A 25,454-nucleotide genomic window follows, 5' to 3' on the forward strand; every position below is an offset into this window, starting at 1 on the left:
TTCTATTAGTTCGAACTTGGCATTCAGCTACGAAACACCCAGATCATACCCCAGTACCCAAACTCATCCTAGGTTGAGCATGCCCCCTCTTGCCACATCTTGACTGACCGCACAATCATACCACGGTCCTTCTCCTCTCCCCAACTGGGCAGCCACGTGTTCTTGGCGTCCCAAAAGTCACGCATGGGAGCTGAACTCTCATCAGACCACGGCTTCTCGCCCAGCTTGTCCCTATGTTCGTCAGTATTGTGATTTTCCTCCTAGTGGCAATGTAGGAGAAACTCACGGGAACCAGCCGTTTGTGGAACCAACAGCAACGTTTAGAATGAGGTAGAAATCCTGGTCGAAAGGAGTGTTGGATCGTCCAGTTTGACTCCAAGTATCCCTGTGGACTGTCTTGTTGACTGTGATGCCGGCGAATTTACCGTATTCCCACATGTTCTTGTTCTTGGTAAAGTCAAAGAAGACGATTTGCTAAGAAAGGGGTAAGTTAGTGGCGAAGACAGAAAAATGATTGAAAATTTCACTTACGCGTAGTCTTCCATCAAGCCACGTAAAGAGGTACTTCTCATTCCATTCAAGGCCAAAGGTGTGAAAGTTGTCCGAATACTTGGTCCTCTTGGAACCCCATTCGCCCATGCTGAGGCGAAAGGCATCGGTATCATACAGTGTACCCCAATGCATTGCCGAGCTGACAATGTTGTTACCGAGAGGGTACTTTTCTGCATCGTTACCACGCGACTCCATAATGTCGATCTCGCCGCTACGGGGCCACTCGCCATAGACTGAGTCTTGGGGCATCATCCAGATGGCGGGCCACATCCAGTCTCCAGAAGGAAGCTTAGCCTCAACTTCAACGCGGCCATACTTAATACTCTTCTTGCGCGACGTGGTGAGACGGGCAGAGCGGACGGGATTGATCATGGCTCGGCTGGTCGCATTGCTACGCGCCCAGCAGGGATTGTTGAAGGTGAGGTTGGATAAGCGCTGGTGGTCGAAGGTACAAGTTCCATCTCTGGTGAGGTTGACGACGTGTCTGTCGAGCATTTGGTCCTCGGTGAGCTTGGTTTTCTCGAGTGTCAGTGTTGGGACGATATGGAGGCCCTGCTCATCGACGTAGGCGTTGGAAGGATCATCGGTGGTCCAGTCAAAGGATCCAGTTCTTGAGACGTCAGCGGGGTCACTGCCAGACCGTCAGGAAATACGAACCCGAATCCGTTCATCTGAATCTCATGACTCCAGGTATTCTTATCCAATGTCGTGAAGCGGTCGTCGAGAATGAGGCAGTACTCATTCTTGGGAATCTTTCGGACGGTGTTCCACGCGATGTAAGCCGAAATACCTAGGCAAGTTAGCACCAATGAATTAGCTGTAGGTGAGTCACTTACAGAGAGCGATGAGGACACCACTGTAAAAGATGATGCTATCCCAGTTTGTCTCACGCTTCCAGTCGGCGAGCCATGGCTTCTCATACCTATAACTGATGTTAGACAAGCTTGCACCAGATGATAGCGATCTTACTCACTCTCCAACAAGCCGCGAAGACTTGAACTTTCGGCGAGGTTTCTCTGACTGGGGTGTTAACAATGGTCAACAGTTGTTAGGTGATCACTAACCATCAATTGTCACAGATGTCAATGACCAGCCTTGACCTTGGTAGGATGAGACCCTACTACCACGACCAAGCGCTGGAGTTGAGGACTGTGGAGGAGTGCCAACCGCGTCTGGGTAGGGAGCCGTGGCTGGGAGGCCCTCTGTCTGCGTCGGAGCTGGTCTCGACATAGCAGCGTAATTGGAGCTGGAAACGCAGGGGTAGATAATGGGAGACTCGAAAAGACAAAGAGACGGCGCTTTCAAAAATTCTGAGTTGTAGTATTATGGGCCGCAGTTGTGCTCTGTGATAAGGGGCACGGGTATTGGACGTTCATATGGTGAACAAGCCCTCGCCTCCCGATCTTGCCTCAACAAATTCAGCTTTAGAAAATGCCCATGTTTCTCGTATACGCTGGCCGATCGCCATGTTCTGGACCCCTTAGCCGAGATCTGGACTTTATCAAAAATGATGATATTTCCCATAGACATTGCGCTTATCGCCATCTTTTTACTTGGCACTGCCGTTCTTGATAAAGACAAACCTTGACCTCAGCTCCAGAACAGCAAGCCATGCAGTCAGTGACCCCCATGTTGGGAAAGACCAGGGGTATCGGGTCATGGCGTTTTGTTCCATCTGGCTTGACTCGACGCCCGCCCATGCACGCTCGTACAGCCAACATGAAAGGGCGGGAACAAAAAAGAGTTCCCCGAGAGACGCTAATTGCGGCATATCGAACGACCAACAACTGTTTTTTCTCCTTTCTAGCGCCCCGGCACTTGACTGTCACCAATCAGGTGTGAGGGTAAGGGTATCAACTAGTGCCAAGACCCTAGGTTTCGGCAAGCCACCAACAACGTTGACAACTAGATCCTTGGCGATTAGGCAGTCGGCTAGGGGCCGAACCCCCGTGCTAATCTTTCTATCCCCATGTCTCCGGGAACAGCCATTACCGGGAATGAGTATCACCAGATAAGAGCACTGCGTGGCTGGAGACTAGTGTATGGCGTAACTGGGACGTTACGAAACGGGTAGCCATGTCTACGCCAATCAGCCAGCCACAGCGTTGCATTGAATGAATGCCCTCGTGTAGCCACTGTTTGTTGGCTTGAGGCTGATGATAACCACCAAGGTACTCGTCCAGCCACGGCCATTGTGTTTGCCGTTAAGCCGCGTGCTAATATTAAGCTTATCATTGGGCTCGGCCAAAACGTCAAAGGATATTGGGGGAATAATATATGTGAATCTGTGCTGCTTAATTCATAATTGTGTTTATTTTTAACTGCGTACCCTCGTTTATACATAATAATGACCAGGCCTGGGCATCCAGCTAACCCCTTACAGACGAATAGACGCAGCAACCCGACCATGGGCCGGTTCGTATGCTTACTTGTGCACAACAACGTGGCAGCGCAGAGCCTCTTCCACTTACAGCAGCGGGTACATGTAGAGTAGTAGGCTTTCGTAGCCCTACAGGGGCAACTCCTCGGCAGTGACTAACACAAGCACTCAAAGGGGTAGCACAAGGTCCAGGCCTCATCCCATTGTGGCACTGAGAAGCGAGATCGCTGAAACCTTGGCAGGGGATTTCCAGGTTCCGGGAACTTCAGCTTCCGGTAGAGCGGTCCAAAGGGCTCCGCCGAGACGTCGGTTGCGTGTTGTGGCGCCCAAGTTTCCAGATCTTTCCAACGTGCAACAGTCTCCCTCGTCCCTGGAGTGATTCTTGAGGCTCTCTAACCATGCAAACTGCAGCATCTTGGTCACTAGTTTGTCACTGTGCTTCCAGTTTAGGCGCTGAGAGGCCGATATTGGAAGCCTCAAGCCACAGCGTACTGCCGAGTTCTGATAAGACCACATCCAGAACCACGATTGAGAAGGCGCCTATCAATGGAACCATGTTGCCTCGATCTGCCGTGCTCAGCAATCAAGCATGGCCATCTCAGACCCCTGCCTCGCCACGGATTGCCTCTTCACGGGGATTCTAGCCGCAAGGATCTCCTTCGGATCCCCCATCTAGCAAGCACTTCTTTCAATAGTTTCGTTTGGGCCTGTTGAGGGTGGCTGTCGCTGCTTCGTATCTCGAGTTCAGCTCTCGGGATCCTCTCGCCAACAACCTTGCCGCGTGTTCGAGGCTTCAATAGTTTGCGGTGATATCAGATTTTTCAAAGATTGCGCAGTAATCATGGATTCGAGACTGAGGATGGATCCTTGGGAGATGGCTCTTGTAGGCATCCGCGTGTTTATCTCGTGTCCATATAACGGGGGCTTTAATCTCTGGTACTCTGAGCACATCCTCATCACAACAAGCTAATCCATTCTGACAATCCTCGTTGGCCTCTTGTCTTCAACTTTTTGCCAAACATGAGCACTCAGACTCAGGAGCCCACTCTCAAGGGTCAGGAGCATCCCACGGATACCCCCAAGAGGTTCGACCAAGACACCTTGGCCGCCCTCCAGGAGGTCCGAGGATCGTCGTCAGGTTCCACCACCCCTGACCAAACACGTCCTTCCAGCCTCTCCTTTCCTCCTCGGCCGTACATGCCGAGCCGATCTCCTTCTGAGTTCAAGTCTCGCTCCCGCCCAGCGTCGATTGCTGCCTCACGGCATTCTTTCATTGGTGATTATGACGTTCAAGATCCTTCCATGGTACGACTTGACTGTTTTTGAATTTTGCAACTGTGACTGATGTCTTCAGATTGCCAAGTATGTCTCTCGACGGGCAACTCTGCTCGGTTGGTTTGACGAGCCTGTCGAGACATCCGTGGTCAACGGGCTCTCCCTCACCGGCGTCGCCATCAAGAACGAAGGCAGCTACGTCTTCCAGCCTGCCGATGTTGATCCCCTTCTCGCGTCGGTCGTGTCCAAGCTCGACGCCGAGGCAGTCATGTCCATCTCCTCGGAGATGCTGATCAGCATCATCGACTCCATCCCCCCTACCCAGAGATCGCTCGTCTCTGATGCAACTGGCGCTCGCATCCCTGTCGTGCCTACACTTGAGGATGTGACACCTGAGATGTGCCACTACTCACGTGCCTGCATTGCCCTCCAGGAGCGCGTTGTTATCGTATGGTCACAGGACCCAAAGGCCATCATCAACGTGACCAACCACGTGCAGCGAGAGATTCTCGACATGGTAAGTGCCGGTGCATGTCCAATACCATACCAGAGACTAACCCTACCGAGGCCCAAACCACTCTCGAGGAAGACCCCATCAACGGACGGACTCCTTCGAGCTTCACCCAACGCTCCTCCAGCACTACACCTGTCCCTACTCCTGCGGTCGTTCGTGGTGGCCTCGATGAGAAGAATGAAGTCTTACAGCGTGCCGTCGCCCTCGAGGAGAATGAGGATGAGAATGAGGACGTCGAGGGTACACCTGTCCGGCCCAAGCTCAAGATGCATGCCTTCAAGATCAGCCTGGCCATCATGTTGGTCATCATCACCCAATCTTTGGGCATCACCAAGGTTCGTCAGCTGTCTCGCATTAGAAATGTCATGCTAACATCTGACAGTTGCTGAACGAGTACTTCTGGGACGGCCGCATGGCCCGTTTCGGCCTCGTCGCCACCATTCCTCCTCTGACCCTCTTCTCCCTCTTCTTCTTCATTGTTCTCGTCACCAGTATTTTCCAGCTCTTCCTTCCCGTCAGTAACTGCCTGAAGAACTCCCGCTTCCACTCCGCTATCAAGCCCAACCCCAAGCGACACCGCGACTATGAGCTGCCTCACATCACAATCCAGATGCCTGTCTACAAGGAGGGTCTGAAGGGTGTGATTGTCCCCACAATGATCAGTGTCATGGCTGCCATCGAGTACTATGAGCAGCAGGGTGGGACTGCCTCTGTCTTCATCAATGACGACGGCATGCAGCTCATCCAGCCTGATCTGGCTGAGGCTCGCAAGGCTTACTACCGCGAAAACGACATTGGCTACACTGCCCGTCTACCCAACTGCAAAGCCCCTAAGAAGAAGGGTGGCTTTCTGTCCTGGTTCCGCAAGTCCGAGAAGTCAGTCGGAAATGACGCTGAAAAGGAGTGGTCGCAGATGTCACCCCAGGAACGCTCCAACAAGATCGGTTTCCTGCGTAAGGGCAAGTTCAAGAAGGCCAGCAACATGAACTATGGTCTTGCCTTTTCCAACCGCGTTGAGGATGAGATGGTTCGCCTGACTCAAATCGAGTGCGATCAGCGTGGATGCACCGAGGCTGACCTGACTGTCGACGATGACGACCTGCTGTACCAACAGGCTTTGGCTAACATGCTGGCTGAGGATGATGGACGTACTTGTAAGCAACATCTCGTCATTAGTGACATCTTTGCTAACTACTACAGGGGCTGAGGGCAACATTCGTATCGGCGAGCTCATCTTGATCATCGATTGTGACACCCGAGTTCCCGTTGATTCTCTCTACTACGGCGCCCTGGAGATGCATGAGAGCCCTGAGGTCGCCATCCTCCAGCATGGATCCGGCGTGATGCAGGTAGTCCACAACACCTTTGAGAACGGCAGTAAGTTCCACGTCTCCGTCAACACTTCATCCGCTGATGTTTAAAGTCACTTACTTCACCAACGTCGTCTACACGGCCATCAAGTATGGTGTCGGCTCTGGCGATGTCTCTCCCTTTGTGGGTCACAATGCCTTCCTTCGCTGGAAAGCTATGCAGAGCATCGCCTTTGTTGATGATGATGGCCAGACCAAGTGGTGGTCCGACTCTCATGTATCAGAAGATTTCGACATCAGTCTTCGCGTCCAGATGGCAGGCATGATTGTCCGTCTTGCTACGTACCATAACGGCGGCTTCAAAGAAGGTGTTTCTCTCACGCTGTATGATGAGTTGACCCGCTGGGAGAAGTACGCTTATGGCTGCAATGAGCTTGTTTTCCACCCTTTGTAAGTTGACGACTCGACCACATTAATACCCAGCGCTAACTCGATAGTTATCAATGGTTCTACAAGGGTCCTGTGACCCGGCTGTTTCTTCGCTTCCTCTGGAGCAACATGCCCATCACTAGTAAGGTTACGATTACTGCCTACATCTTCACATGTACGTATAATCCAAGACACATAACAATGGCAAAACTAACATCATCAGACTACGCTATCGCCTCTGGTCTTTTCCTGACGACTGCCAACTACATCATCATTGGACTTTTCCCTGATGAGCTTGACCACCTGTACATGCCCTCGTGGGGCATCTGGCTGTCCCTTGTTGTCGTCTTCAACGGCCTCGGTTCCCTCGCCTTCAGCATGGTCCGCCATCAGTTAAAGGAAGAGGTCTTCTGGCGTGCCCTCCTCCAGGCCATCAAGTGGCTCCCCTTCCTCATCATCTACTTCGGTGGTATCAGCCTGAACTGTGCCAAAGCTCTCATCTGCCACGCATTCAGCATCAACATCGAGTGGGCCTCGACCGCCAAAGAGCCTGGACCCAGCGGTTTCTTCATCGGCCTCGATAAGATGATCGACAGCTTCAAGTATACGTGGCTCATTTGCATTGCCTTGGCGGCTATGATGATCTACTTTGCAGTCGGCGCACCTTGGGGATACACCATCACTCCCGGGCCTCATTCTACTGCCATGGTTGCTATTGTTCCCCTGGCTATCCAGATCACGAGCGCCTTCTTCTTGCCTCTCACACTTGGCTTGAACTGATGACGGAAAGAAAATTGGTAAACAGAGTGCACCGGAGCCACATAATACAAAAGGGTTAGACTTAGATTAATAGATTTCATATCATTTGGGGCCAGTATATTTCCCTGCAAAGTCAGCCTGATGTGCCGTTACCTGTATACTCTCACATTACCGTTGTGTGCGCTCCGAGACCGAGGCGAGCCAATACCGCGATGCCTCAAGTATTTCTCCAGCCTGGAATTATTTCTCGTGGGCACCTAATGGAAAGGAATTCAAGATTTAATTCACATGAATACCTTGCAACTTAGTATTTAAGCTACCAGTTCATTGTTCTTCTCATCAGGACAAAACTAAATACACTCCTTGATCGGACTTATTTACAACCCATCAAGAGCTGCTCTGGGTGATAAGACCCAACTTCCATGGCAGGGCATTGTACTCTCCAGAAGCGCCAGGATCCAGACCCTGGTACAAAAAGCGCATGCCGCTGAGGCTTACAGTCAATGTCTGGTCAGTCTTTGTACGGACCACCTCTCCATGGCTGATACTCGTGGTCCAAGCAGTGCCGCTAAAGTTCACATTGTTGGATCGAGCAAATGGATTCTCCTCCGAGTCAGCCAGGCCAGTCCATTCCCCATCGATGCTTGATGCTGTCCAGGAACGGAAGTATCGTGCACCGTCGCTCCCAATAGCCTCTACCAGGAGAAGGTAGCCGCCTTCCTCGAGGGTGTAGACGCATGAAGCTTCGAATAGTCTGTTCGGGTTGGAGTCGGACAGAGCAATAACCGTGTTATCCATGCCCTCGGGGAAATTCTGGAGAGTCGTCGAAGAACGGTAAAGTTGACCATTGTCGTCTGACGAGAAGAGGTGACAGTTTGTAGAATCACAGATCACCCACATGTCGACCCAGTTGCCATTGCCAATATTCTGCTTGATGATATCCGGTTGGGCAGAGTAAAAATTCTTTGGAGCGCTCCAGCCAGCAGGGTTGCTGATATCTTTGTTGGTAGAGTAGGCAGCGTTGCCATTCTGGTAGACCAGATACCAGAGGCCTTGCGGCTCAAAGAAGAAGACTTGAGGGGCGGCACGGTAGCCTGTACCGATAGGAGTCTCGTCCAAATAGTGAAATTCTGCATCGCCTGCTTTTTCGACGTCCGTGAAGGAGAGGTAGACAAGGTTATAGCCAGACTGTTGGGCTGTGCTAGCGAAGACGTGATAAGTGCCATCTACTTCGACAACTGTAGGATCCTTGATGCCAGCAATGCCCCGGTCATCATTCTTTGGGGCGATTAGGGGTTCTGTGGAGGTCCATTGGAAGCTGCTGGGAATGCTAGGTGACTGTCGAGCGGCTTTGCAGTTCTGCTTTGGGGCTGCGGCAACAGAGCTAACAGCAAGGCAAAAGGAGAAAATTTGAGCCAGCAACATTGTAAGATACCGAGAAGAAGGAAACAAGAAACAGAACAAGGGGAGAAACAACACCAGGTTGAGCCACACAGCGCAATAAGGAATGCATGGGATTCCCGACATTTAAATGTCATTTGAAAAGCATCCCCCAAGTCAACCTATCAACACTGGACTCTGAGTGGAACGATTGGTGGTGTGCTTAACTTGCAACGCTTGGGGAAGACCTGAAACACCGCATGATAGCTGGCCACGGAGAATCAGCAATCCAAAAGCAACATATACGGAGAAATAATTCTGTTATTTACACTTTACGTGTTCTCGAATTCTATTTTCCCGTTTAAGACAGAAAGATCGAGTGGAGGTTTACTGGAACCATGCATTTACTTTGGCTGCGAAAGAAAGGGGCATCTACAAAGCCACCGACAGGCCATGATCGCTTCTATTAGATATTATCCTCAGTTAATCTACCTCATAAACGAATAAGAGATATAAGGATATGTAGATCATGCACTCCTGACCAACAGTTCATGAACTAACAACATGGCATGGGCTCTAAAACAGCATCCTGGAGCTGTTTCATGTCCCTACTCTATGAAACATTGCTCATCTGATCAACACTCCACTGGAATCATCTCAATAACGTCAATGCACTATCCGGACTTTGGCGTTTCAAATTGGTCATCGCCCAGGACCGGAATCCCTTATCTCTATCCCACATTTCAGGCCGGAGCATCATTCCCCCATTTCGTACACGATATAGATAGCCATGAGGATCAACTCGTCTCTATGCCAAATTTTAACGGCACTTAATCCTCTTCTTACCAGCATTTTAAACAAGAATTTCTTGTGGTGCTTGACAGTTGCTCAGGCCATATTCACCAACATGGTTGAAAAGAATGCCTCGCCAGCTCAGCCGCAATGCTCAGCCACCACCCCCGCTCTGTGTTGAGCAGAGTAGAGCAGATAATGGCCACAAGCTCTCCCATCCAGTTTTCACATCATCTTCCTCTCTCGTCTTGACCTGAGGACAATAAAGCTTAACTACAGACCTATGACTACTCTCAAATTTTCGCGCTTGAAACCACTGCCAACGTTTCCAGAATTCGCTTTCCACGGAGTCGTTATCCTGGTCCGACTCAATGAACTATACAAACCCTCACTCGTGCCATCATTGCGATGGCATCATCCTTTCGCTCCCAGAGGATAATCCCGATTTATACGAGATCGTGGAGCCCAGCCAATCTCTCCTCTTACTTCGAGTACTAAGAACGCTGCTACGCAACAACTCGATCCTCGAAGCGCTGGAGCGAACATTTCTTGTCGAGGTAGACGACATGCAGATCGCCCATGCCGTTTCTGAAGGGTGTCTTTTTTACGAATTCGTGTCTTCCGGATTGAACAAGATACGAAAACCCAAAACAGTCTCGAATGACGCTGAGGAGGCGCATGGTGGTGACAGTCAGAGACCGGCTCGCTTCTGGATTGGTATCAAGCTGGATGACAATGCTATCGAGATCAGTGCCTTCTACAATACAACGCGTGGTAGTATTACAAGTGAGAGTTTGAAATACCAAGTCCTTCACCATTGCGTTTTCGGGGTCTTCGCTGAAGGTCAGTACGTTTCCAATGAAAGAGCACTATCCCTTCAAGACTCCAATAGTGTAGCAGCCGCTCTCAGACAGATGCTAGATATGACACTTACATACACCAGAAGGGCCTGCAGCCGACAAGTTCGAATCACTCGCGAGCACAAATGTATCGTCCGAAACATCATTCGCCCAGGCACGCCATTGGCTGCAAGACTGTGTCCAAAATCATGTCGAATGTTCTCGCCTTACTACAAGAAGAAGCTTCACGCCAACCAGATTAATCAAGATTTTTACTCGTCAAGGAAGGAGAATACTTCAGTTAACAGAGCCACATGGAGGTCAAGTACCATACGCAGCCCTGTCCTATTGCTGGGGAGGAGAGCAAATTGTTCAGACAACGACGCAAAGCATTCTTCGTCATCGGACACGGATCAATTTCCAAGATCTACCCCAAACCATCAAGGACGCAGTGGTCGTGACAGAGAATCTCGGCCTTCAACACCTCTGGGTTGATGCGCTCTGTATCATTCAGGATGATGAGGGTGACAAAGCCTGCGAAATTGACCTCATGGGACATGTCTACGAGAACGCTCAAGTCACCATAGCAGCATCGAGGGCGGAGAGAGTCCAAGAGGGGTTCCTGCAGGACCTGATACCATATGGATGCAACAAACAAGACTGGGTCTTTAAGATGCGCTATCGTGATCTAGAAGGCCAAGTCAGTCCCGTGGTCATCGCCCCAAAGCTTTTTCGGCCGCCGTTAGACTATTTGTCGAACAGAGCTTGGGCTTTCCAAGAACGACTGCTCTCACGTCGGATTCTCGAATATAGTGCCGCCTGTGTGCACTGGACTTGTCAGTCGCACAGCGATTGTGACAGGCGGGGAGGAAAGTGCTCTGTTCAAGAGCTCAAGAAAAACACGAAAGTCTCTCGTGGCGTATTATATCGCAATGAAGCTGTTACTCCCGAGGCATGGCATACGCTTGTCGATGAGTTCTCGAAACGGTCGCTTACTCTGCCCGAGGACCGCCTTCCAGCCATAGGAGGTATCGCCGAGCGGTTTGGTCTCCAGTCAGAAGATCGGTACCTAGCTGGCATCTGGCAATCGCATCTCCCCTCTGGACTTCTCTGGATTGTTGACAGATTCGCGAGAGGATCGCCTCAAACCCTACCCCAAGCTTCGGCCTGGGTTGCCCCAACATGGTCCTGGGCATCCACAATGCGTCCTATTAATGGCCGTGTTTTTGTCGATTCTGGAATTTCCCAAGTCGACATCCTCAGAGTCAACATAAGAGCTGTAGCGGAAGGGGCTGTTTACGGAAAGGTTATCTACGGCAGTCTTACACTACGTGGAGTCGTCATACCCGTCGATTGGAAATTGCCACAGGAAACGGAGAAATACAGCAACGGTACTATTTCCAATATTCCTTCCATTAGCATCCACAGAGACGGTGTGGATGCAAGCTTACCCACAGATGGCATGACCGCAGTCCGTGCCTACCTATTGGTTGTCGTCGCGAGCAGCGACATGATGGATTTGACTGGGTTGATTTTGCGTCAGCATTCTGATCAAACATATATTCGGATGGGAGTCTTTCATGTACCTTACTGTCCGGCAGATAAGGAAAAGTATCCAAACCTAGCTCGTGGCCTTTTGAGAAGCAACAGAGAGGAGGAAGTCACAATTGTATGAACAAGCTACCAAGGGTCACAAGCGTGGTTATTGTGGCGGAGGTTAGGGGTCAGGGAGCCGTGGGCAGTTCAGACAGGGATCTGAGAGAAGAAACAATACAGAAGCCTTTTGAGTCATGAAAATTTTTATTCCGCCCGTAACAAGCCCCAAAAGTGGTGTTCGTAGGAGGTAGTCATTTTTAGGACGTCAGGGACTCACGTGCTCGAGCGGACTTTGGTCCCCGTTCTACTTTTGCCCCGGAGCGGCGCCGGAGCAAGTGGGTCCATGGAGTTTGGTCTCCGTTCCGGCGGGTCCGGTCGCATCTCCGGACACGAACCGACTTGGATTACCGCCCGACCTTTTTGTTTAATGCCGTAGTTGTTGCTGACCTTGGTATCTAGGGCCTTGGCTCTAGGCGCTGTTCCTACAGGATGCATGAGCCGCTTGGGGCCCCCGTCATCGGATGTCGTTGTGTTCTTGTCTTTTTCATCCTGGAACAAACCCATGGGGTTTGGTCCCCGTTCCCACAATGGTGTAGTTGTACGCTTTTGAGATGAGTCCATTATCTTGTCGAGACTTCGTGAGTTCCATAGACAGTCCACAATTGTTAGAGCTCACTTCGAGATATAAAAGCATCACGGTACGCCTCCGGTTCATCATGCTTCAGTACACATCAAAATCCACACTCTACCCTTAGTTGTTCAGTCACAATGGCACCCATCAGCACTCAAAGCTTCTCAGAAGAAGCAGCGCCAGTTGTCAAGCAACCAAAGACTACCTCAGCCTCACGCGCATCGGACAAGTTCGACATCTTCCGACGCCTGGTACCTCTCGCTGCAGATGAGAACATCACCCATCTCAACGCTGGTTTCATGCCACCTTCAAATCTCGTCGTCCACGAAGCCATCGGTAACTTTTGCTCCGAGTGGCTACATAATCTTTCACCCAAACCGTTTTGGAAGTCGACTGTGGAAGATGCCCGGGCTTTGCTTGGACGATACATTCACACCGAACCCAAGAACATATCCTTTACGAGGGACACTACCGAAGCCATGGGCTATTTCATGCGCAGTCTTGGGCTGCAGCCTGGTGACAACGTGATCATTCTAGATTGCGAACATCCGAATCAGGCTTACGGATGGCTATCACTTCGATCTCAAGGCATTGAAGTTCGACAAGTACCGACAGATGCCAGACACGACGACTTCTCAACCATCGCCAACGCAGCAACATTTGAACCATATGTGGATGAACGAACCCGCTGTATTGGCATCAGTTCCATCATGTTCCACAGCGGTCAGAGGAACGACGTGGCAGATATCTGCGCCGAGTATCGACCCCGAGGCATCCACGTCCTCGCTGATCTAACCCAACAAGTTGGATTTGCCAATGTCGACGTGGAAGCTCTTGGTGTGACTGCAGCTGCGTTCAGCCTTCATAAGGGACTCAATTGCCCACTAGGGTTTGCGGCTCTCTACGTCTGTCAAGACTTTATCGAGAACAATGATCCAGTACCGCCGATTGTGGGTTATGGGTCTCTAGAGTTCCCATCTGAGGACTTCTTGATCTCGGATGACCCGATCGCTTTTCACCCATCAGCCCAAAGATATGATCATGCCAATCTCAACCTACTAGGAGCGACAGCGGCAAAGGCATCCCTACAATTCTATCTCGACATTATGCGACCAGACGACGTAGAGGAGCACTTATACAGTCTTGGCGATAGCCTAAGAGATAAGTGCAACGCCATCGGTGTTGAGCTTGCAGGTCCGTCAGAGCGTGAGCACCATGCGCCGCATTTATACATCCTCAAGTTGTACGGGGATGAATGGGCAAGGCATTTCAAGGCTCATGATGTTGCCGTAACTTGCTTCAGGTGGGGTGTTCGGGTTTCGTTTGGGTTCTATAGCAACTTGCACGATGTGGAGAGGTTGGTGGATGTTATCCAGGCTGGGTTGGAGATGGGTCTTGGGAATGAGGCAGAGTCTGATAGCTCAGATTAGAGGAAAACGCGAGTCTTTATATCTTGATTCGTTATTATAAATAATAGAAGGACCAATCATCAATTCACTGTTTTAAATTGGTCATATGTTTTCAGATAATGCTGTTTAATTACCTTCCTCCTGCGACTGCAAAAGTCCGACACCGGAATGTCGGTTTCGTGATACGCCCAGGTAGATAAAGCTAAAGCCAAAGTTGGACTGACTCGAACTTTGGCTGATAACCTTATGACTCTAATCCTAAGTAAAAGGCCTTACGTCATCTCAAAATCCCCTTTTCCGCACGTGATGGTCAAGGCGCACTTGTCTCTTCCAAAGGGCCCAGTTCAATGAGTTCGTCACCACAGACATTACCCAGAGAGATGAAGTATCAATGGACACCACACAAACAAATACCACTAGAGAAAAGAAGAACCTCTCGTAAGTGACTTTCTTATTCACGGGAATGATGTCTAATATCCTGAAGTTGCAAGAGATGTCAATATCGCAAGGTCCGACTATCATGATCTTGCCAGGCTCACTCACTCACGCATCTCAAACAGCTAAAATGCTCTCGAACAGAGCCATGCCAGAATTGCGTCAAAGCAAAGCACAATTGCGAGTACAGCCAAATAGATCGCAAAAGGCGTCCGGCCTCACATGACTACGTCAAAAGTCTTGAGGATCGAGTCGCATGGCTTGAGTCCTTCATCACTCAGGTCCAAGTGGCATCACCACGAGAGAGAGAAGCGCTGTTGAGCACTGTATCATTTCGCAAGCAATCGCCAGTCAGCAGCTTCACCGCGGTAGATACAAACTCATCATCAGACATAACTACGCATGTACAAGCCGGCCTCCAGCCAGGGCTCGACGGCTCCCTCATCTACCACGGCGCAACAAGCATCTACCGTGCGCAAACTGTTAACCAAGCCCAACTCGCCGTAAAAGACGCAACAACCCAGCCTCCCCTTTACACGGGTTCCGAATCAAATTTCGCGCACGTCCTAGAGCACTTTGGGATCAACATAGAAGACGAGGTCATTGCGAAAGCGCTCATGCAGTTCTTCAAATGGCAGTATCCGCAGTTCATGTTTATCTACCGTGAGGGGTTTTTACAGGATCACTTTGGAGATCGTGTCAATTGCAAGTACTGGTCTTCTGCATTACTGCTCTCTATCTGCGCTCTTGGAACTTTGATGTCGCCTGATGAGGAGGATCGGAGGTCGAGTGAGCAATTTTACACGGCAGCGGAGAGTATACTCATGGTTACTGGCCTTACTAGGCCGTCCATCGTTACGGTGCAGGCGTTTTTATGCCTGGCTTTTTATGAGATTGGAAGAGGTAATCTTTCAAAAGGTTGGGGATTTTCTGGTAAGCTCTTGACTAATGTCCCAGGCTCACTACCATCTCATACTCATCCCACACAGGCATCGCCTTTCGCATCGCCCAAGACATGGGCTTCCAGAAAGATCCAAAGAACTGGATCTCATACGATGCGTCTTTAACTACTGATGAAGATGTCGAGATAAGAAGACGCATTTACTGGGGGTGCTACATCTCGGACAAGCTCATTAGTCTCATCCTTGGGCGGCCGGTATTCCTCTACTACGACGACGCAGAAGTTGAGCCGATGGAGCAGCAGCCGTAAGATTAGGTCTCCCTCTGCTTGGGTTCTCTTATACTAACTACGATCCAGCGATTATCCAGAGCTGAGACCATGGCGGTCAGTCGGCTTCTCAGGCACCGATAGCGAATTGACCAAGATCGGATCCATGGTCCCATACTACCGCGAACAGATCCATCTCTCAAGAGTAATCGAGCGCATGCTATGCACATTGTTCTCTCCTAGATCCAACATGGACGGTATGAGTCGCAGAGCTTGTCTGGATACACTCAACATTGAGCTCTTTCGCTGGAAGGCAGCATTACCCGGTCGCGCAGAGTGGAATAAATGGGAGCCAATTGACACGCCACTCATTCCCAGTGTCGCCATGCTTCAGTCAGTTCCCCTTCTCCTTTCAGTCAATCAAGTCGCTTACAAGTCCCAGTCTGCTCTTCCACAGCGCTCGTATAGCCCTCAACTTTGACCAAGCCCTCTCATCACTACCCACAGCGGCAGACCAAGCCTCTCGCGAATATTGTCTCTCCTCAGCAGAAGACATTGCATCAATACTGCGACGATACCGGCATCAATATGGCCTCCGCCATGCCCCGTTGATCCTCGTCTACGGCATCGTTCAAGCCAGTCGGGCGATGAACACCCTAGGGGTACCCGCTGAAGCCCAGCCATTGATGCAGGCGCTTGGAGAGTGCGCTGTAACTTGGAACTTGGCGGAGCAGGCCAAGGAGTTGATGGTACAGAAAGCTGCTGGCCAAGGATTGGGAGAAATCATAATAGCGGATATTTGATGGTTCCTCACTTAGAGCCCAATAATCATGGCACGTCTGCCAGTCATCCCCAACTTCATCATCCCGATGTCCATTAATAAAGCAATATCTGTAATTCATGAAGACTATCGTGTCAAGTGCTGTATCGCACACACATTCCTCGCTCGCTTCAAAGCGCAGCGGATATTAATACTATAACTAAAAGTACAAGCAGGCACAGCCTGCATCATCAAGCCATGCCACCTTTTTCTTCATTGCTGCTGTCCATTAAATCCGGTAAACCCATTACCCATCCCGTCAAAGCCTGTCTGTGGGTACATCTGCGCTGCCCAGTTCATGTTCATGTACTCGGTCTGCGGCGTCAAACCACCTCCGGGCATGAATTGGTCTGGGAGGATGGTGCCGTCGCCGACTTGTGAGTAGAGTACGCTGTTGTTCCAGGCGTGGACATCTGCTGGGGCCATCGTTGTTGGCATGCCCATCGGTGTCATGGAGGGTTGACGCATCAAGTCGTCAAGGCCGCTCGACAGAGCTGTCGTTGTGGGGAGGACCTCGCGCACCGTCTCGGGGATTTGGCTGCTTCCCCTCCTCGCAACACCGCAAACAGTCCGTACACTATCCCTGTGGTTGAGTCCAGTTCCCATCATACTGCCACTCTCCTCAGACCCGTCATCCATGACCACTCCAGAATCTGGTCGAGGTAGGATACCGCGGCCCTTCCGCTGGACGACTGGTTGCGCGGCTTGTGACCGAACAATCTCGCTCTTCTTGTTGCTGCGGTTGGTGTAGGGCATGCTCTTGGCGTTTGTGATGCATTGGTCAAGAGTCTCCATGAAGCATTGGAAGAATTTTGTCGAGAGGGTGTCGAGGGTTTGTTTGTTGGAGATCAAGTTGTGGAGCGAGTTCGTGAGCTCAACAAAGGCCTGTTCGTAGTTGGCGGCGAGCTCAAAATGCTCAATCACAGGTGTGTATTCTAGCGCAAGTCAGCAACTCGTTTGTCCTCTAATTCATGTGAACAAGGTATCTTACCATATGGCTGAACGGCCTTGTCCTCATCGTCTGGGAACACAATGTTCCAGATTTCCTTCCATTGAACTTCAGGAGAGGTACCACTCGCTCGCTTTCGGCTCAGCAGTTTGGTGGCCGTGCTGGGGTCAATGCCGCTCTCAGCGTCATGATCCGCAATATCACACATGAGCTCCTTAGGCAGTCGTTGGTGATCTCGCAGTTCCTTTCTCGTCACAAAATCGCGATTGCATCGATCGCACACGTAGGATGAAGGGTCATCCCGCTTGTGCTGCTTGACGATGTGCTGTCTGCTGCGGATCAGCTGTTGTTCTTAGAAGACAACCTAGTTCAACTAACCTGAGCTCTGCAAACTTGGGGAAATATGTCATGGCGCAGCTGTGATGATCCCTCACATTAAAACGGTGCGGGTTGCGCTTCCTGAACGGGCAGCTCAGACGGAGATTCTCGTCCTCCTTCGGGTTCGGTCGAACACGCTTGGTCGGCAGATATCCCGAACCGTCGCCGTCGCTAAACTCATCTCCTTCATCTTCGCGCCTGATTTGCTTCTTCCGCTTACCGCCTCGTCCGCCCTCCTGAGATGGCGTCGACGACGATGAGCTCGAGGTCGACAAGGTGTGAGAGAGCTGGCCATCAGATGCTGACTGCCAGATGTGCTGACTAATATCCTGGGCGAAGTTGGACACGAGGCTCTGAACCTTTTCTGGAGAGATTGACGCGTCGCTGAGATCAACCCCGTAGATGAGTTGAAGGGTGTAATTGAGAACGAGGTTGGCATCCTCCGGCGACACGTCCTCTTCGGCCGTCTCAGACCCCTCTTCGTCAGCATCGCAATCCGGTTCTTCCGAGTCACGCGATGAGATTGGGGTCAGAACCCTCTCCTCCTTGACTGGCGACTCTGTGAGAGGACTGGGACTTGTTTGAGCGACCTAATCATCTCAAAAACATTGGCAAATTCTTACCTCACAGGCGCAGGAGGCTCTTGAATAATGGCAGGCCTCTGGTCCTCCTGCAGATTGCGAAGCTTGAGCTCAAACTGGTCGGGGTAGCCGGTAACAATGGCGCCGTCATCCTCGTCATTGACAAAGGTCGAGCATGTGCCGCTGGAAGGATTGTGGCGATGACAAATGCGACTGGTGGGCCTTGAGCCGTCGAGCGTCGTGGCAGCAAACTGCTCGTGAATTGAACTGGCGTAAGTGGTGCTGATGGGACTGGCGAGAGTTGACAGCGAATGCGTCGTGGCAGAGTCTGGGACATTGGCGGATGAGACGCTACTCATGGAAGACTCTGTAGGCGAACGAAGACGAAACGCGCCAGGCGTAAAGTGAAGACTCTCGGGGAGTCGCTTGGCTACTCGCGTGGTGTCGCTCCTAAAGTTGGGGAACTTGGAGACGGCGCCATCACTATGGCGTCCTTGCGCTTCTCGCACCCTGAGCGGGAGATGATGAAGGCCTGTCTCGCCGATGCGACCGCTCTGATCTGTCATTTGAAGCGGCTTTCAAGAGGTTTTTGAAGAGATGTTGAAGCGATGGTGATGCAGGTCGTTGACGATAACCGAGTCGAGAGATGAGACGAAAGGTAAGAAACACTTAATCAAGTTGAAACAGCATAAACAATGCCTTGCTGCTGCCACTTAATTGCACCAAAAAAAGAGACAAGGAAATGAGAATGAGCGGCGATGAATGGGCAAGAAAAGAGGAAAAGGGAAATCAAGGAGTGAAAGATTGATTGTAGCAGAAAAAGCTGAGATGAAACCCTCGAGTTATCTAATAATAAATGAATTGGAAGAGGAAGAAGGGAAGGGAATGGAGCCGCCGGAGAGGGCGATGCATCCCCTCCGTCATCCTTTGATGCAAGGCAGGGGAAGAAAATGATAAGACATTAGTACCTACAGAATCTGCAACACGGCCGTCCCTGAGGCAGCTGAGCAGGTATTACACACCTATTGAGATATTCAATAGGCTTTTATATATGTTTATTTTATTTTATTATTTTTTCCCGTAATTTTTAAACTTTTATGCGAGTTCGATTCTTCTCAACGCCGCAATATTCAAGAAGCATTCCCGTGTCATGATGTCCTCTTTATTTCATCACCCCGCGATTTGGCCCCCAGAAACACCTTCAGGGCCTCAGGGCAGGCTGCCTCGCCTACTTGGAAAAAAGCACCTCACCTCTGCACGTCACAGGAGGCCCCTCCGTCCTGTAGGTATAAAAACCCCTGCCCTCGCTCCACCGTCAGGGGCCACCAAAGGGGCAAAGCTCCCTGGTGATCGCGTCGTCCCCGGCCTTCTGATTCGCTCGTGATGGCCGTTGTTGCATGGGCAGTGTCGCTTCCAGGCAGGCGATACGATGGTGCTGGTCAGCCCTACGGTTCGCCCTGGGAGGGGAGTTTGGGGGCCAGATTTTGGGGGTTTGTTTGATAGATGTCGCCGTCATTGTCAAGACAATCGTTTCAGGTTGGCAGGAGATTGTTGAGATGAGGCCAGATGTGTCATATTTCACGCCATCAATTCCTGTCATTGAATACCATTAGCCGCCGTCAGAAGCTGTCAACAAGGGAGTCATTGACACTCACCACCCTCTGACTCTAGGGTGAATAGCGTCAAACATGAGGCAGATTTCATGGCGCACAAAGGGGAGCCAAGGCAGCAATCCACGGTACGATAGCGTCAAATTATTCCAAGTATATACACTCTAATACACAATGTCTATCACACCCTCACATCCATCTCCCTTCCACCACAAACATATTATTGCCTAATATTTGACCTGCAGCTATTAGAACATGCTCATAAACGCCGCCAATACCGCCAGACCAAGACCGAGCGCGGCATTCACCTCCAGAGTCTGGCCAGCTGCATTGGTCGTCGCCTTCTTTGACCCGGGCTCGCGTACCTTGGTGAGGGTCACATTGAATGCAGGGTTCCTGACAGCCGTGCTGACGCCTTCGTCGCCCTCGATGAAGACAAACTCGTCCAGGGGAAGGAAGTCGTACACCTTGCGGTCCTGCGCGAACCATGTCTGGCACGTGCCGTCCTTGAAGAAGAGAGCGCTCTCGTACTCGGCGTCCTGCTGGGATGTGGTCATGTCGAAGACGGTGCGCCAGGCGGTTTGACCCTTCTTGTTCAGGTTGGTAGGGTATACGCGCGCGTCGACGTACTTGCTCTTCTCGACCTTGCCGGACTCGAGGGCATCGAAGCTGTAGCTGCCGATGTGGTTGAGAACGTCGAAACCGCGGATCTGCCAGCTGTTGATGACCAGGCCGGGACCATTGTCGACCTTGAAAGAGATACTCGAGTTGGTTTCCTTGTCGGCGTACTCGCCGGCAAAGGCCTCCTTGGCAACGTCACGGCCGACCTTCTCAACTGCAGGAATGAGAGCGTCGATAACGGCGCTGAGAACAGTAGTGGTGACATATTGGTTGGCAGAAGCCTCCCTGCCACCCGACATGATGGAGATGACAATGTCATAGTCGGGGATGAGAACGGTTTGCGAGTGGTACAAGCCAAGGTCACCACTCTTAGTGTAGACATCGATGAGGCGGCCATCAACGGTGATGTTGTCACCACGGAGAATCTCCCAAGGAGCTCCAACCTGATAGCCCCAAGAAGCGGTGTTGGCGACGGGCTTCATCCACTTGCGAGTCTGGGCGGGGGAGAGGAACTTGTTGGTGAGGATACCCTCAGCGAGCAGGAGCATATCGGCAACGGAAGAGAACATGCCGCCAGCGCTATTAACAGTCAGTGATAGTCGACGAGTGTGCATCATTGCTACTCACCTGTCAAACACGGCAAGAGAGGCATTCCAGGTGGGTTCACTCTCAGGAATAAAGAGATCCTCAACAGGGGGGGTCTTGCCGACGTAAGTGTTCTTCATGCCAACAACATCAAAGATGTCGCGCTTGAGGACCTCAGCAAAAGGCTTCTTGGCAGCAGCCTCAACCACAAGACCCAACAGAGCGATGCCAACATTAGAGTAGACGGGGTTAGTGAAGGGTCCGTACACAGGAGGTCGGAGGTTGACCTGCTCGAGGAGATCCTTCTTAGTGCAGGGAATAGTACCAGGAAGGCCAGAGCATGTAGGACCGTCACCCTTAGCGAACTGGGGGAGACCCATCTGCGCCCAAGGAGCAGATCCGATGATTCCCAAATCCTGGGCCACTAGTACGGGTTAGCGAATCGTTCCAGAAGAGGAAGATGACGACTTACGGTCAACACCAACGCCAGAAAGGTGGCTAGCTAGAGATCCAACGGTGATGTCCTCCCACTTGAGTGAAAAGATCCCATCCTCCTTGGCAGTCTCGTTAAGCTCGGGAAGATACTTGAGCACAGAAGCCTCAAAGTCAATGTCGCTATTTAGAAGGGCAGCAAGCACGGTGAACAGCTTGGAACCACTGGCAATTCGGAAGACAGTGTTCTCATCGACCTTGTCGGTACCCTCACCAGGGTTGGGAGGCGTGAAGTGGTAGGTAAAGAGCGGGTCATCCTCGTGGATGGACTTGACGCCGATGGATAGGGCTGAGGTGTTGAACAAGGAGGTGATCTGTTCTTCAAGACCAGCCTTGAGTTTTGTAGCTGCAGTTTGAACAAGCTTGCTCTGGCCTGGAGCTTGGGGAGCTGGGAAGACGGCGCCTAGAGGAGGGCATGCTTTGGCATCGACGAGAGTGAGTGCGCCGACGGCCACAGCGGCCACCAGCTTTGAGAAGGATGGCATTTGGTGTTAGTGTGTTTTGAAGAAAGGGAATATTATACTTGAGAAGAAGGAAAGAAGCGAGTGATGAATGATGGGGATGAGGATGAAGATTTCGTTATTTCCATGTCGAACCTCCAAGTTATATACACAGATAGGAGCTCATACCATCACCACCAAGTTAAAGGGATCGTCAACAAGAAGCGACCAAACTTAGACCATGACTTGCTCATCCATGCCAGCCAAGCCCGACAATCCGTCCAAGCCTCCACTCTCATTTGAAGATCCTCACAACATCCAGTAAACGTGAGATTGAAGGCGTCGACTACACGTTTGACCATCAGCATCTAATCTCGGACCAGCAAGTGCGAGCTTATCCCTTGGAGCCGATGCCACATCGAGGCTCAGACTCGGGAACAAGATGAAAGCGCACCCAAGGGAAGAGCCGCGCGGGGATGCGAACGGCAGAGTCCGAGGTCGAGTCCGAGCGAGCCAATAAGAGATGAGCAGCAAGGGTTGGCGATAGCTTCCGTGTGGAGCAGCCCTCCAACGGTCAGGTCTTGTAAGGCTGAGGCGTTTTTTACGCTTACCAAGGCATTGAAAGATGCAGGAACTTCTGTCTGACTGTATTGATGAAACCGGTTGTTGGTGTTCCTTTCATTAGAGTTTTGCTTGTTTCTTGTGTAGAATGTGAGCCCTATGCCAAGCTTGGAATGTCATTTTCTTGGCGTTGGACTTGTGGCGGCAGTTGACATGAGGCCATTCACTGTTTATTTTATCTTGGTGCTTCTCAGTATCCTCAATCTTCTGTGTTAACCCTTGCTAGATTGTCAATGTCTGACAGCCTGTTGCTGTGAATATCGGCCTTGGTCAATGACATCAGCTCGGAATTTACCCTATTCTTCGACACAGCCAAAAGCCAAAATAAACCGAATTAGACATGAAACAAAAGACACTAAACAAGCTTCCCATCATACCCCAGCAGTTCATAGGGCTCCATCAATGACACCTCATCGTGGCTCCGTCTCACAGCCCCAGCCTTAGACGCGAACATCTTGACAGCGCCTCTCCGCGGGGCGGGCTGTGCTTAGATTCCAGGGGTCCCTTGTAAGCATCAAGGCGGGCATGGTAGAAGGATCGGCGCCTGTTGATGACAAGCAATAAACAATCCCCATCGCCCGCCCTCTTTTCCCCTCATTGACCGGCTCGGACTCTTGATCTCGGACTTCTTGTTCTTGCCCTAATATTTTACTCTCTTCTTTGTTGGTAGCCGACATGATCTCACTCCCCTCTCAGACAAGTCCAAAGCCATCGGGACGCAAGGGGAGTAAAAAGGTCCGGACTGGCTGCATAACCTGCAAGTCCGTCTCCTCTCATCTTGCTACTCTTCTAAACATCCATTGACTCTTATCTAGAATTCGAAAAGTCAAGTGCGACGAAGCAAAGCCTCATTGTCTACGATGTATCAAAACAGGCCGCAAATGCGATGGCTATCGCCAAACGCCAAACTCTTCCCCAGAGCCTCTATCGCTTAGTCCATCGCCCGGCTTTGGGTCTCCAGCTGAGACGCGCGCTTTTGATTACTACCGCTCGCGTACTTCCAAGATCTTGTCTGGGCCGTTTGATACGGGCTTCTGGGGTGGTTTGGTCATGAAGATGAGCGCGTCGGAGCCAGCCGTGCGCCACGCGATATTGGCCATTAGCAGTCTTCATGAGGCCGTTGACTCTAGAAGCAAAACGGGACACAAGCTTGATACGCGATTTGCATTTCGAGAGTATGGAAATGCCATCACGTCGTTGCGCAACTGGGCTCAACGCGATGAACCCTCGGCCATTCCACTCCTCGTCTGCATCCTCTTTATTTGCGTCGAGTTCCTAGCAGACCGCGACTCGGCTGCTCAGATGCACATCTGCCAGGGTCGAAAGATCCTCTCAGGTCTAGGCGACGGACACTCTTCAACAATGGAGATGGTGAAGCGCTCGCTCGTACCGATATACACGCGTCTGAGTCTCTCGAGTTTCCTCTTTGGTAGTCGCCCTAACCCTATCCCAAACCACTTGAGAGCCTGGGTCGAGGTGCCCGCCGTGTTTGCGACCATTGAAGAGGCTCGGTACGGCCTGTATCTGATCCTGGATGAAGGCTTGCAGTTCGGTACAAGAGCGCATGCCATTGCCTTTGATCCTAATTGCGATCCTCTAGTCATGCAGCAGCTCCAGAACGAACAGCAACGACTCTTGTCGCAAGTCAGCAGGTGGTACGCCGCATTTACCGTCCTCACCTCGATGAGTCCGCAGTCTCCAGCCTTGGAGAGCCAGTTGAACATTCTCCGAATGTATCACCAGGCAAGCTTGGTCTGGATATCCACATCCTTGCAGACATCCGAGCTTGCATTCGATGCGCATCTCCCGGCATTCGCATCCATCATCTCCCTCGCATCTTCTGTCATTGGTTCTATTCCCACAAATTCCAAGCTGGAGCCCTTCACCTTTGAGACGGAACTCGTCGCTCCTGTGTACTGGACTGCAATCAAATGTCGTCATCCCTTGCTGCGAAGGGCAGCCCTCAAGCTCCTAACTCGAGAGCAGATGCGGAATAGGCGGGAGAATCTCTGGCACGTCCGCGAAACGGCCGTGATCGCTGCTCGTATCATTGAGTTTGAAGAGTCCGATATCCAGGATCCCCTAGATCTCACATTAAGCGCCATGTCCACCAATGCAGAATCTTCAAGCCAAGGCTCTTCTGAGTCCGGGTCTTTCGACATCCACACATGCAGCGCTAGAAAGATCAAGATTGACGTGTCGAGTCCTCCCACTCTCCCTGCACTGCCGCCGACATTTACCGATCCAACGCCAACAGAAAGTGTCGCAGGCAACACGCCCGGGAGCGGCGCGTCAAGCATGTCCTCACCAAGCAACATGTCCGAGCCCATGTCGCCGATAACAGCAGCCCTCGAGGGTATTCAGCAGCTCGATACCGCCGCTCTCAAGTCAGCGAGCCTCGAGTCGCCGTTTGGAGTCCCTGAGCATCGGCGGATCAAGAATGCCATCATCGGGGTGGCTGAGGATGGGGGAATTTGGACAACTTTCTTCCAGGATCCTGAACCGGGGCAGACGCAGTGGAAGGTTACGAGGGAGTTTTTGAGATGTTGAAGATGCGATGGAATTTAAAGGAAAGCGAGGAGTTGGTTTTGTTTGGTGTGAATGATTGTTCTATAGATGATGATGATGGCTTCATGAGACGTGTTGGAAATATAGTTGACGATATAAATGACATAACATGCATGATATTACCAATTAAAACTTAACGCGTCACATGCCAAAACGATACGTTTTTATTTCTCCTTTGTATGAACCCATGCAGATTGATTTGACGATGTCTCACAACGGGTGATCGCCGCCACTTGTCTTGCTTCGCTTGCTACCCTAGGGCATCATGAGAGGATCCAGAATGATGGATCAACCGCAATCAATGCCGTGTCACAAGGGCT

General features: G+C 51.1%; 8 protein-coding genes across 8 annotated transcripts; 4 read left to right on the forward strand and 4 right to left on the reverse strand.

The window, feature by feature from the left end:
- Nucleotides 1–68: 68 nt before the first annotated feature.
- Nucleotides 69–1,782, reverse strand: NECHADRAFT_105945 (glycoside hydrolase family 16; the record flags this gene model as incomplete). The annotated part of the gene is made up of 7 exons (XM_003041549.1): nt 69–231; nt 287–474; nt 532–1,162; nt 1,210–1,342; nt 1,389–1,474; nt 1,526–1,568; nt 1,617–1,782. The coding sequence occupies 7 exons, from the start codon at nt 1,780–1,782 to the stop codon at nt 69–71; spliced, it is 1,410 nt and encodes a 469-aa protein (XP_003041595.1).
- A 2,170-nt stretch (nt 1,783–3,952) lies between these two features.
- NECHADRAFT_91551 (uncharacterized protein) lies at nt 3,953–7,240 on the forward strand (the record flags this gene model as incomplete). The annotated part of the gene is made up of 8 exons (XM_003041494.1): nt 3,953–4,237; nt 4,287–4,724; nt 4,775–5,056; nt 5,104–5,875; nt 5,922–6,098; nt 6,145–6,481; nt 6,529–6,635; nt 6,684–7,240. The coding sequence occupies 8 exons, from the start codon at nt 3,953–3,955 to the stop codon at nt 7,238–7,240; spliced, it is 2,955 nt and encodes a 984-aa protein (XP_003041540.1).
- Nucleotides 7,241–7,606: 366 nt separating this feature from the next.
- On the reverse strand, nt 7,607–8,644 carry NECHADRAFT_34899 (uncharacterized protein; the record flags this gene model as incomplete). Its single annotated transcript, XM_003041550.1, has 1 exon — nt 7,607–8,644. One exon carries the CDS (start codon nt 8,642–8,644, stop codon nt 7,607–7,609), a length of 1,038 nt encoding a protein of 345 aa, XP_003041596.1.
- Nucleotides 8,645–9,762: 1,118 nt separating this feature from the next.
- On the forward strand, nt 9,763–11,905 carry NECHADRAFT_77212 (uncharacterized protein; the record flags this gene model as incomplete). Its single annotated transcript, XM_003041495.1, has 2 exons — nt 9,763–10,234; nt 10,335–11,905. 2 exons carry the CDS (start codon nt 9,763–9,765, stop codon nt 11,903–11,905), a joined length of 2,043 nt encoding a protein of 680 aa, XP_003041541.1.
- Nucleotides 11,906–12,594: 689 nt separating this feature from the next.
- Nucleotides 12,595–13,887, forward strand: NECHADRAFT_34930 (uncharacterized protein; the record flags this gene model as incomplete). The annotated part of the gene is made up of 1 exon (XM_003041496.1): nt 12,595–13,887. The coding sequence occupies one exon, from the start codon at nt 12,595–12,597 to the stop codon at nt 13,885–13,887; it is 1,293 nt and encodes a 430-aa protein (XP_003041542.1).
- Nucleotides 13,888–16,347: 2,460 nt separating this feature from the next.
- On the reverse strand, nt 16,348–18,763 carry NECHADRAFT_99472 (uncharacterized protein; the record flags this gene model as incomplete). Its single annotated transcript, XM_003041551.1, has 4 exons — nt 16,348–17,224; nt 17,281–17,567; nt 17,617–18,186; nt 18,240–18,763. The coding sequence occupies 4 exons, from the start codon at nt 18,761–18,763 to the stop codon at nt 16,503–16,505; spliced, it is 2,103 nt and encodes a 700-aa protein (XP_003041597.1). The 3' UTR covers nt 16,348–16,502.
- A 1,292-nt stretch (nt 18,764–20,055) lies between these two features.
- On the reverse strand, nt 20,056–21,990 carry NECHADRAFT_34940 (uncharacterized protein; the record flags this gene model as incomplete). Its single annotated transcript, XM_003041552.1, has 3 exons — nt 20,056–21,007; nt 21,056–21,437; nt 21,486–21,990. 3 exons carry the CDS (start codon nt 21,988–21,990, stop codon nt 20,056–20,058), a joined length of 1,839 nt encoding a protein of 612 aa, XP_003041598.1.
- Nucleotides 21,991–23,241: 1,251 nt separating this feature from the next.
- Nucleotides 23,242–25,116, forward strand: NECHADRAFT_77217 (uncharacterized protein; the record flags this gene model as incomplete). The annotated part of the gene is made up of 2 exons (XM_003041497.1): nt 23,242–23,327; nt 23,382–25,116. The coding sequence occupies 2 exons, from the start codon at nt 23,242–23,244 to the stop codon at nt 25,114–25,116; spliced, it is 1,821 nt and encodes a 606-aa protein (XP_003041543.1).
- Between the last annotated feature and the right edge of the window lie 338 nt (nt 25,117–25,454).

The sequence above is a fragment of the Fusarium vanettenii genome (assembly GCF_000151355.1).
Source record: "Fusarium vanettenii 77-13-4 chromosome 3 genomic scaffold NECHAsca_44_chr3_2_0, whole genome shotgun sequence".
Classification (NCBI taxonomy): Eukaryota; Fungi; Ascomycota; class Sordariomycetes; order Hypocreales; family Nectriaceae; genus Fusarium; species Fusarium vanettenii.